General features: G+C 41.6%; 1 protein-coding gene across 4 annotated transcripts in view; it reads left to right on the top strand.

Annotated features, from left to right (window-relative positions):
• Nucleotides 1-12,612, top strand: part of CTBP1 (C-terminal binding protein 1) — a 234,579-nt gene that overhangs the window by 72,289 nt on the left and 149,678 nt on the right. The window contains exon 1 of one of the 4 annotated variants that reach the window (XM_050338093.1): nt 10,467-10,570. The exons of 2 other annotated variants lie outside the window; for them this stretch is intronic. In XM_050338093.1, the coding sequence (XP_050194050.1) occupies nt 10,564-10,570 (7 nt within the window). In that variant the 5' untranslated portion in view covers nt 10,467-10,563. Of the gene's footprint in view, nt 1-10,466; nt 10,571-12,612 lie in introns of those variants that run through there. One more of the 4 variants, XM_050338092.1, reaches the window with a different exon arrangement.

Raw genomic sequence — 12,612 nt, 5'->3', positions numbered from 1 at the left:
GTTGACTTTTCAAATACAGAAAATCTACTCCTCTGTATCTTTGTGAAATCCCATTTCTGTAGAACATTACATGCTCTACTGAGCCGTTGTATATGGATATCACTTGCTTTTGTTTACTGATGCTGTAAATTTAAGATATTTTACTCTTCCTCACCCCAAAAGCCCAGTGGACCAAAAGGAATGTTTGGTCTTTTTAGATACAGCCACTTTTAGAGAGCAAGTTTACCCCGCTGGTGATGGGTTTTACTCTTGGGGAGGGTGAGGGAAGTGTCAGATTCAAAATATTGTGCACTTAGCAAAGGGAGTAACTGAATTTTAAAATGAGAGCTTGCTTAAAACTAGTCTGAGGAAAATGAGGTGCATAGCTTAACTTCTGACACTTTTGATTTATCTCTTGTTATATAATCAAATGACGTATCTGAAATACTATGATATGACAATTTTTTTCTTTTCTCATTGCACCTTTTTTCTTTTTCTTTTAAAAAGACTTAAGTCCAGTATTCCTAGACACAATTCAGAAATCATTTAGGCACAATGCTCATAATATTTCATAATAGAAATAAAAATCAATTTTTGTATATTAATACTATCTAATAATCACTCACATCAATACTGTTATTGTTTACAGACATTTGAAGTATTTATAGTAGGAAGTCTATTAGTGTTGGATGTAAGAGAAGGGATAAGGTGCTCATCAAAGCCCTGTGGATTTTAGTCTGGGAAGGCCCTGGTACTGTGTGGTGGTCTGCAAAGATTTCCCCCCCCAAAAAAATGCAGTAACTTCAGTGATGATTAATTTTTATTCTTGCATCATTATCCTGCTGCTAGTCATTCATTAACAAGTTCTTCACCTTTTCAATTTTGAGCATGTCTTATTGTTAAATCTGATTTTTTCAATGACTCCTGCTTTCTTATTCTGACATATTCAACACTTAATATGATTGAATGACTGTTTAAATGGCTGTGCAGGGCATTTATTTCTGAATACTCCGTAAAGTTTCTGTGTTTGGAGACTGAGTCAAGGGATGTGGACCCTCTCATATTCCTTCTAGCTTATTCAGTGGTGCAAAACAGTAAGTAATACGTCCTAGAGTTACCCAGAAAATTCAGGGTGCCCCAAATATGAGATGCTACAAAATGACAAAATTCTGCTGAGCATATTTGTTTGCTTTGTTACTTTGGCTTCAAGTGTTTGGGTTATTGAAAGGCTGAGGATGTTTGCTTAGTTCCTGTAGGGAATTTCTACTTCAAACAAGATGAAACTAGTTTCTCCTTGAATGGCTGTTGCTTTCCACCCGTCCTTTAGTGCTGTCCGTGCCAAGGACTGCTGGGTGATCTTTGCTACCTTGTTAAAATACTCCCAGTTTTTGGTGTTTTTTAACTCTATGGAAGTTTTTGTGGTTTTTTTGTTTTGTTTTGTTTTATTTTTAATGTGATTAAGAAAAAAGTGTCCTTGTTCAAATAGTCTAAGTGTTGAAAATCCTGTGTAAATCTTTAGGGCACAATGGAAGCTGTTCACTGTCACCTGTCAGTTGTAGGTTCATTCAGGTGGTTGAGGAGAGATGTGTGCCAGGAGCAGGAGCAGGGATTTACAGCTGGGATTAAGTTTTATTTTTCAATTATGTGGTATTCAGTACATTTTAGCACAGAATTGAAATGTGTCTGAACTGGGATGTGTCATAGTATTGTAGAGTTCAGGCTTCATTAGTTGCTGCTTTTTGTACGATTACGGAACTCTTGTATTCCAGTACAGGCAAACACTGGTTTGAAGCCTTAGTGTTGCCAGTGCTTCTAAAAATGGTTAAACCTATTTATTTTTTGGGGCAGAACCATTTTTAGAGCTTCTGAAGGCTATTAAACTCTTCCAAAAAGGTTCATAGGAACAGACAATCTTAAAAATAAATGTTAAGCTGTTGTTTCTGACTTAACCATCAAAACGGCTCTATTCTTACTCACGTTGCAACATGGGCTGCACAAAGAAGTCTTACTCTAGCAAGAATGTGAGTGCAAAATGCAATGAATTATGTTAATTATTATGTATTTTACCTAGTTTTATACCTTCAGTTAGTGGGTTGTTTTCTGTATTTCAGACAGCTTTGAAAACAAACATATTCCTTTCATTGGAAAACAGGTTTACATCGTCCAAATTGAGCAGTAGTGTCATTTCAGAAAGGCTAAATATATTCTGTGCTATCTGTAATCCAAAAAGCTTATGAAGGGATAGAGAAGAAGGAAAAAAGTCCATCTGCTTTTGTTAAAGAAGAGGTAATTAACAAAGATATCCGAAAAACCCCAAACCCTTTCTCATGCAGAGCTGCCGTGAGCAGGTGGACACGTGAACTGAGGTGTGTTGGCCTCCTTGAGAGCAGGTAGCAAAGCTCAGGAGCATTTTCAGTTGAGGTGTTCAGGCTTGAGATCATTCAGGTTTTTTAATCAACTGGTAGTTCCTTTCAGAGCCAAAACAATAGCTGAAACCTAAACAGTGTCAGCTCTGCAGTCAGTTTATTATGGGATTATGATAGATCTGAAATGTTATCTTGAGACTATTGTTAGCTGCTAATTGACAATTAATTCCAGTTAGTTTAAATATAAGCACTTTTCTGTTAAAGAGTTTGTTTTGCAGGACAAAGGGGAAAGTGCATGTGTGTTCACACACCGAGGCAGGTTTAGTGACGTCTGATCTAACACTGCACCAAGGGCAAACAGCTGTGATTTAACGAGCACCAAGTGACTGAAGTTCATAACTGGGGCTGCCTGATGGATGTTCTTGGAAAGGTTTAAGAAAACTTCTCTCCCTGCACACAGCTTTAACCGCTGAGGTGGGTTGTGCCAGGAAAGAAGGGTTGTGTCTGCAAAACCCGAGAGCTGGGTCGTTGAGCTCTGTGTAATTGCGTAATTAAAATGCAGCGTTTCGTGGAACGCACCTCACTCAGCAGAGAGAAAGAGAGAGATCCTACAGCTACCTGGCACCTCTGCAGCGGTACCACCCTTTTGGTGAGAGGTCTGTGTCCTGCCCAAGCCAAGGATCATCTCCTTGGGAGAGGCAGTGGGTTCAGTGCCTGCAGCTCTAACGATATTGTGTGATTTAACAATACTGTTTGATCGTTCTGGGGATAGGGAGACAGGTACAGGCAAAGACTCTGGTTTGACGCCTTGGTATTGGCAGTGCTTCTAAAAATGGTTAAACCTGCTTAAGTAGCAGTAGTTTTTTTGGCAGAACCATTGCTTTCAGAGGTTCTGAAGGCTCCGGTGTGCCAAAGGCAGCCATGTGGTGTGGAAGCTATGCAGGGCAGCTTCTTTCACCTCTCCAGAGGAGTCTTCCCTCTTCATTTCTAAACCACCACAGTGCTTTGAAATCCAGACATTATCTCTTGTTCAAAAAAAAATAAGCCTCAGCTCAGCCCTTAGCACTTTTGTATTTTTATAGAATACTATGGAGCTTATTGTGAATTAATTCAAGACTCATAAAAATTAGTGTTTACTTCTACCAAGAATTACAGGCTTCTACCTTATGAGCTACCAGGACTGAAGAAACAAGCTGAGGTTTGGGTTTTGCTGGCCTCCTGAAGGTCAGCAAGACCTTGGTGTTGGGCTAAAGTGTCCTCAAAGCTCGAGCGTGACTCCAACCGCAGAGGCCGATTCCTCCCAACCCTGCTCAAGATCTTGAGCCAGGACATGTTACTCACAGCCATCTGCTGAATAATGGTGTTGCAGAGTCCAGACGCGGTCCCTGTGTAAGCAACCGTAGGCACAATTTCATTCTTTCATTCTGTGTATCTCGACTCGTGGCCTGCTGATGAATGAAATGAGAAGGCAGGCAGAGTGGCTGCTGCTGCTGATGCTGGAGAAAACTCAGCTAAAGAGGAGCTATTCCTTCATGCAGAAATTCACTGCTGAGTTGTTACTCGAGAAGAAACGTTTTTTGAAAAGGTGGGGTGGGCAGGAGGGGTTACCAGTGGAGCACTGAGCTTGGCTGGCTTCATGTGGATCACCTGGCATCGGTGGGGGCTGTGCTAATGCAAAGATTGGAAGGCGTCTTAAATGTAACAGGGGATCAGGATGCTGTTCCAAAATAATGGAGACTGTGTTGGAAACTGGGTTGGTAGAAGCAGAATCAAATTCAAAATATAGAATCAAAGGTTGTGTCTTCTAAGTGAGTAATAGCAGAGTTTTGTAAAATAGGAACTTGCAACAAGATTCTCATTATAGATAAATAGTACTTGGATGATCGTGGGATGTGCTTTAGCAGTCCCTGTGATATGCACAAAAACAAGTGAACAGAATTTTTCTGCTCTATCAGTGTGAGTTCATCATTTCTGAGCAGCTTAATGAGTGAGGTGAAGAGGCTATCATCTCAGAGGGAGACGTGAGGAGGATATTCATCCTCACGTACTGTATGGAGCAAGAGGAAAAGAGCTGGAGGCCAGTGACTGCAGAATAAAAAAAACCAGTACCAACAACTGCTGAATGAATTGAGGGTGAATGCTGGAAGAGGATTCCTGATGGGCAGAGCACTGAAAGTCCACCACAGCTTTCCAAGGAGAGTGGTGGCAAAAAAAAAAAAAAAAAAAAAAGAATACAGGGGTTTTCTTAATGAGGAAATTTAAGTTCATGAAAGGAATTATTTTGCACAGCTCCTATAACACCCCAAGGGAAATCCTTCCCAGACCTGTGCTTCTAAGAAATGTGTTTTGCCATTGGCACTCTTAATGCTTTATTCAAACTACTTTATTTCCTGGGACAAAGTGGGGATGTCCTCAACTACTCAAGACAATCTGCTTTGGGAGTAAAAGCCTGTTGTGATAAATGTTGCGATGCAATCGCCTTGATATGTAGGCTAAATGTGTAATATTAAGAGAAAAACATCTTTAAGTGATGTATAAAATGCGTCACCACAATAGAATGTACAAATATCCTTCAAAAGGAGCTCAAAAGTTCCAAACCAAAACTCTATGGAGAAAAATTTAGGAAAAAGTAGATGAGCTGTAGATGCTCTGGATTGCTATCTTATTAGTTGCTGATTTGAGAAAGCTGATAGATTCTCAAAAGCCTATTTTAGTGCAGTATCAACTGTTTTCTTAAATTCCTTATGGTCTCAAAATTGCACCCATGAAACATCAGCTATGTTTACCAAAATATTTTCAAATTTAGATGCGGGTTGCAACACAGGGAGATAATTCAAAAAAGGAAGCGTGTATCTGGTGTTGACAGTTTTGCAAAATGATGTGAATGTGCATTCAGAATTTTCACTGTAAGTAAAAAAAAAAAAAAAAAGAAAAGGTTTTTACTCTTCCAAAAAAAAAAAAAAAACAAAAAACCAAAAAACAACCCACCCCAACCCTATCATTATAACACATTTTGACTTTAAAAATAGCATTTGTTCCTGTGCTTTAAATCAGAAAGTATCAAGGCTTTTCAGTGGAGCAACTTATTCTATCACCATTGAAAACAAGTATGGAAATAGACAACTCTATTGGGTTCCCATCTTTATGTGATTTTTAGGCCCTGTAAGAGTGCAAAGAATAACAACAAATGTTAAACAACAACAACCAAATGTGAGTTTATCGTTGTATAATGCTCACTGCATAATAACTGTGTATGTTTGACGTTTTAGTGAGTACAAAAAGTGTTCAGATCACTGAGAACGCAGAGACTGCCTGGCCCCCACCCCAAACCTGCCTGTGATGCTTCCTCCCGTGTAACCTCCCTCCCCTCCCTGACAGGTGCTGGTGTGGAAGTGGCTGAATGTAAAGCCATGGGAGTAGAACCAGAGGCTCTGAAGAGCTATGGGAGTTAAGCCTTTGAGGCAGCACTTCTGCTGAAGATCTGTGGTCTTATCCTGTGTCTGAGATGAGTATCTGTGTCCCTCTACTGTGCTAAGACCCCACCTGGAGCACTGAGTCCAGCTCTGGAGGCCCCAAAATAAGTTCATGGATCTGTTGGAGCAAGCCCGAGGGCTGGAGCCCCTCTGCTATGGGGTTCTTCAGCCTGGAGAAGAGAAAGTTCCAGGGAGACCTTCTAGAACCTTCCAGTACCTAAAGGGGCTTACAAGAGAGCTGGAGAGGGACTTTTGACAAGGGCATGGAGTGACAGGTCAAGGGGGAATGGCTTCAAACTGACAGAGAGCAGGTTTAGACTGGATTTTAGGATGTAATTATTGACTGTGAGGGTGGTGAGGCACTGGAACAGGTTGCCCAGAGAAGCTGTGGCTGTCCCATCCCTGAAGGGTTCAAAGCCAGGTTGGACAGGGCTTGGAGCAACCTGGTCTAGTGGAAGCTGTCCTTGCTCATGGCAAGGGTGTGGAACTGGATGATCTTTAAGGTCCTTTCTGACACAAACCATTCTATGATTCCACAATAACTGGATGTACGAACAGGACAAATGCAGCTGTCTGAGAGGCAGCACTTCACAGCATGATGAGGATTTAGCAGAAATGTTGGTTCTTTGGAGAAACTGTGGTCTACCGAGAACTCAAAAAAAGTGGGAGCTGCTTGCTTTAAGATGTTCAATAATTCCAGTTTCCAAGAAAAGAATGAGGCAAGCGTAGTCTCAAAGTACTTCAGGAAATGATTATTGAACTGGGTCAAACCATAAGGTGCCCTCTAGCCCAATGTCCTGTGTGAAACAGCAGGCAAAACCAAGCCAACCAATATTCAGTATTTCTAAAACTTCCAGCCTTCAGATATTTCCAGGGTATGGACTTCTGACCTGATGCAGCTTCCGTGCTACACTCAGTGATACATGTTCATATTTATTCTTTCCCTGGGAAGCCTGGCTGGTGTTCCTTTTAGCTCCTGTGAACTCAGGTCCCTGCACTCCTTTCTGGGAAGGAAGAAGGTGTATTAGAAGAAAATTTACCAGGATCAAGTCACTGGTACCGGATAAAAAAAAGCAGTGGTGGGCATTTTTGACCATGGGAATGGCTTACAGATGTTTAGGACAGGAATGTTGTCATTTGGGCAGTAAGATAAAGACACCCTGGCATATTTGATTATAATACTTAATGTTATGCGTGCAGATACATCTTAGAGTAGACTGGGTATACATATGTGCATATATGCAGTCTTAATATCCGGGATAAATTTGCCTAATTATAGCTCATAATTTGTCTTGTTGCAGCTATTTCTGAAAGTTAAATAATTGCCGATAGGAGGGAGTGGTAATTTATGGCAAGAGAAAACGCTCTCGCCTCATGTGGAGGGTGGTGGGTGTAATTCTGAGGCTGGTCCTGTTCGCTGCTTCTCTAAAATATGCATTGCTGCTGTCTGTAGGCTTGTTTTTGGGACTGAAAAGACTCATAGCAATGTGGGTATTTTCTTAGTAAATGAAGCGATCACTGCGCAGAACATTTGTAAAATATTTAAATAAATGGTGATTTGTAAGTGGGGATATTGTGGGTATGTTTTCCAAAATGTATTCATTCAGAAGGAAAATAACATGTTATAGTAAATTTCCAGTTGCTAATAATATGCCAGAAAACAGATTTTTTAATTTTAACTGATTTGGGTTGCCATAGTTAGGGAAGGCAGCAGCTTATCTAAGTAGTAAGCCTTTTAAGGAATCAAGTCTATTTATTAACTTAACAATGTTCTATAAATTATTATATTGAAATGTGGATATGGCCTTTGAGAAGATGGATGTCATGAGAAGAGCTGATGGAATTATAACTTCGAATATGTTCCTGTTTATGTGTTTAATGTATTATTAAATGTCGTTTGTTTAAGAAAGGAATTAAATTAATAATGGATCTAGTATAAACAAATATTGGTTTATATCACTTAGGCTCTATTTGATTTTTGCTTCATGACAGCAGTTCAGAATTAAGATTCCATTATTTATTAGCTAGAAAGAAGGATGGGAAACGCCACATATCCTTTGTTTAGCTAGGAAATCCATGGAAGCCAAGAAAGTGACTAAACATTATGGATGTAAAATACTCACTGCAAGTATGAAAGTATGCTTCCAGGAAATGCTGGATGTTTTTCTAGAAAAGAAATATTTGGAAGATTTGACAAGACATCAGTCGTGTGAAGACTCCCTGAAAGCACACGTATCTGGCATTATAGAGGATTAAAACTAATTTTAGGACAGGCTTCTAAAGCAGTTGGTATGGCACAATTAGCCTGCAGAGACAGCGTGCTTTGGAGTTTCAGGAACTAATAATTGTAAACTTTAATAAACAGGATCTCAGTATTTTAAATTCTTCATTTAGGACGTGATTCAAAGCTGTGTGGAAATAACCTAACACAGACAGTGGAGACTGAGGATGTGCCTAAGTGTGCTCTTCCCATTAATAAAGCCTCTGCAGTAAGAGATGCTCCATCTTCCTCCCTGAGGAAGGAAGAGCTTCTCCAACACCTTTACAGGAGGCTGGAAAAGCTCTTCTTGCTGCATTTCTCAGTAGTGGAAAATATCCATGCAGGAAAACACTTTACCTCGTGTAAAGCCTCAGACCTTCAAGTTCGATGGGATTCATTATGATCAGAAGCTCAAGCAGGTACTTAATTCTCAAAGGTATTCAGCAGGCACAAAATTTTGATAAGCAGAGTCAGTCTACCAGGTAAGACACTTGCTTTGTGTATTTAAGTGCATATTCCAGCATCCTAAAGGTACTAGAAATCTATATGTACTCCAGTAATGACTGCTGAAGTCTGGCTAGTTAATGAATTTGGTGTAAATATTTTCCTATGTAACTAATCTGTTTTTGTTACTTTTAACACCAAAATCGGCATCGTCTTTGAAGGAATAAATTACAAAGCAAGGAGAAGTCTAGAAAGTAATTATTACAGATATGGTAGTGAATTCTCTAGCCACCACTTCAATGTGGTGGCTTTCTTTTTTTTTTTTTGTTATTTTCGGTTATGCTTTATAAAACATGTTTATAGACTATGTCAGCAATGTTCTTCCTCAGTTGCTGTTGCAAAGACTATTTTCGCAGTTTATCACAAAATGCCAGATTTGCTCAGCATGTAATTTAATCTTATGCTTGGAAGCATCCACATTACTTGGTTATCATGAAATTATTCTTTAATAAAAATGTATGCTTTGTGATCTATATTTTATTAATTTGGTGAGTCAGTTTATCGATTGTTGCAGATGCCATGAATGTATAATTTGTCACAGTTATTGGTTGCCTGTCAGCAGTTCGTAGCACCACAGTGTTCTTGGCTCTTGGGGCACCTTAGAAATAAACCTTCCTTGATCTGCAAAAGAAAAGCTTTTTCCTGTAAATTAGCATCAAGACTTGGGTTGATATCTGGTTTATCACTTCGTGGTGTGTGTTACCCTGTATGAGCCCAACACTGTGAACAAATTCATAACGTGGCCCGTTCAGGCAAGAGTTTTGAGCAAATACAATTTAGTGATTTTAAATGCTGGGGGGTGAGGTCAGAAGGAGCATGACATCAGCAATGGGAGGCGCAGGCTTTGTCATTATTTTAGTTCGCTCTAAACTTAGGAATTAGCAGGGTCACTAGACTGGAAAAACAAAAGCAAAATCTTGTTTGTTTGTTTGTTTGTTTTTTAATCCCCTCTTTGAGAGTTGATAGTTTTCTGCTGTAATATACAGCAGTCATGAGTTTTGCCAATTGAGAAGTTTGTTTCTAAGAATGAATGTTAATGAACTTGAATTAAAAAAAGAAAAGACTATGTCTTCCATACAGAGATACATATTCAAGTAAAGCAGGTAATTATATCCAAAACTGTTTGACTTAGTAAGAAAGTTTACTTTGCTGATAACTCCTCAGCAGTGATACAGTGTAAAGCTTTGCCTGCTGGAGTGAAGTGGTGTGGTTGAAAACATCTGCTGGTTTCGTTTTTGGTATTTTTAAAGCCTGGTTCTGCACCCTGGGAGCTTGTTCAAGTCATGCAAGTCGTGTTGTCAAAACCAGTGGCTGAGCAGGCACTGTTCTGAGCTCAGATTCTGGCTGGAGTAGACTTTTAGTGGTTTACATCCCGTCATCTTTTCTGGATTCTCGAAGATGTGTTTCGTAGGTCTTGGGTGCTCTCTGGTGCTTCTGGGTCTTGATTTAGGAAGGGGCATCCTTTCACAGGGAGCAGAGTAATTTCCCTGAGGGGCTCCCCAAGTTTTTGGTCTGCATAATTAATAATATTGTTGGTGGGGTTGGCTACATAAAAAAATCTGTGGAAAAAAGGCCCTGTCCAAAATAAGGAGGATTGAGGGAAATAAGAAGCGGGGTTGGGGGAGGGGGAAGGGCAAAGAAAAAGGAAGGAAAAAAAAAAACAGGAAAAAAAAAGATAAAGGGGGAAAAAATGAAAGGAAAAAGGTGGGTAAAAGGAGGGAAACAGAGGGGAAAAAGGGAGGAGAAAGGGAGGAAAGGCGTGAGGAGGGGGGCGGGCTCGGAGCGGGCCGAGCCGGCGCTGCCCGCCCCCGGCGCCGCGTCACGAGCCGCGCCGCCATTGGCCGGCGGGCGGCGGGGGGCGGCCGCCATTGGCTGAGGGCGGAGCTATCCCCGCCCCCATTGGCCCGCCCGCCTGCCCCGTGTGTGCGGCGGCGGATCCCGGTGCGGATCCCGGTGCGGATCCCGGTGCGGAGCCGGCGGGATGCAAGGTGGGTGCAGGGATGGATGGGTGGATGGATCGAGGAATGTGCGCACGGATGGATGGATGGATGGATGCCTGCGCGGTCCCCACTCCCTCCCCGTGCCGTGCCCCCGTCGCTTTATTTTTATTTTTTTTTAAATTAATTAATTAATTTATTTTTAAAATTTTAATAATTATTTTTATACCGCTCCCCCGGCCGCGCCAGCGCGCAGCGCAGCGCCGGGGCTGGGCAGGGAAGGGAAGGGCAGCGGCCGCATCCTGCCCGCTCCCCCCGCGGTGCGGGGCTGCTCGGGGGATGCGGCTCTTTGTGCGGGGGGAGCGCCGGGAGTTTGCCCGGCCGGGAACGCCGAGGAGGTTCCCCCGCGCGTCCCGGGTCGGTTGCGGTGGTTCCAGCCCGGGGGGACCGCGCGGGGACGGGGCGATGCGCTGGGATGAACTTGGGGAGCGCGGAGTTGGCGCTGCGGGTGTGTCCGGTTTGAAAATCGGAGAGGTTTGCGCTTGTGGAATTGCGGAAAGTGAGAGGGAATCAGTCGTCTGGGGAGCTGTCGTCAGATCCCTGCGGAAAAACCCGGGATCCTTCCCATAAGTTGTTTCTGTGGATCTGCTAAATATTAAATGACTGCTTCCCCCTTTGGGTAATTGGAAGTCGACGTGATGATGTGCTGTTATCAGAACATACTTTGTTTGGTTTGAGTTTAAAAATAACAAATATGAAGTTAAATACTCTCCATTTTTTTCTTGCCTCGCAAATCTGTTTTGTGTTTCAGGGACAAATTTAGATCTGTTATTTTGCAACATACCTCCTCTCCTCTTTTTTTCATGAGGTGTTTTACAATCAACTGTATTTATTGTATTTCTTCTGTATATTTAGCATCATATGAAAAACACATCTGCCTTTTTAACTTCTGAGCTTCCTGGTGATTTTCATGGCAAAAGTTATTTCTGATGGAGGTGCATTTTCAGACAGAGAAATCTGCTTACAGGTTTTGCAACTTTTCTCTGTGGCATTTTTCTCTGCCTAAGGCTGCAGTTAGGACTGGGTTCTGTGCGTTCTGTGCCATTTAGTAGTTACCTGGAAATTTAAATATACTGTGAGCATCCCCAGCTGGAGATAGTACTGGAAATCGTAGTATATTTGCACAACCGTATCTGTGACGTAGATGAGAAGCGGAAATTTTGGATAGAAGTAACTCATTATACCCATTAAAAAATCAGTACCCGAATGCTTCTTTGGAATAAAATCACCACCGAGCCTTTAAGGTGCCTTATGCAGAATTTGAGTTAAAATCAGTGGTTCTGCAGGTGAGTCAGTGTGATCTACACCTGTGTTTGCTCACAATGCTCTTAACCCCTTGCTGTGCATTGCAGAGGCAGAAAGATGCTTGTGGGGCCAGGTCTGTTGCTGGGCCTAAAAATTTTAGGGTTTTTTGTTGCTAACTTGAAGCCGTAAGAATCAATAAAGGCTTTCCTGTGGAGTGATGGAAGAATTTCAGTGTGGCCCTACCAAGCAGGAGCAGCCCCTGTGCCTCTGGGGTGTGGGAAGCAGCTGGATGAGCTTCTCTGTCACAGGGTTGTGTGTCCTCACCTCCGTGGGTGCACAGGCATCCTGAGCACTGAGAGGGACCGTGGCAGCAGGATCATTTTTGTGAAAAATAATGATGAATAGAAATGGCACCTGTTGCACCAGCAGTGATTTGTCAGCTCCCAGGAAAAAACTGCGTACCTGCAGCTCTGGGATTGTCTGCCCAAATCACTTAGATCGTCTAAAGTGATAGATACCTGGGGAGTTTAAATTGAATTTATCAGTGTGGTTTAATGAAATGATTGGGAATGCCTGAGTATATGAGAAATTTAAATAGCTATCTGTAAAGTATTTTTTATTATGAAATAATTGCTATTTGTACAAGCTATCTGGACTTTTAAAATGAAGCCAGCTACAGTTCAGTCGCTGCTGTTTAAAAGTAGAAATACCCCTGCGTGCATTTTATTGTGTTTTGATTCCATTACATAATGGCACGCATAATTTTCACACGTTACATAAACTTCTTC

Source organism: Myiozetetes cayanensis, unplaced genomic scaffold (assembly GCF_022539395.1).
Source record: "Myiozetetes cayanensis isolate MyiCay16 unplaced genomic scaffold, myiCay2020 scf7, whole genome shotgun sequence".
Taxonomy (NCBI): Eukaryota; Metazoa; Chordata; class Aves; order Passeriformes; family Tyrannidae; genus Myiozetetes; species Myiozetetes cayanensis.
Note: the sequence above shows the minus strand (reverse complement) of the source record. Positions and strands in the feature narration are given on the sequence as shown.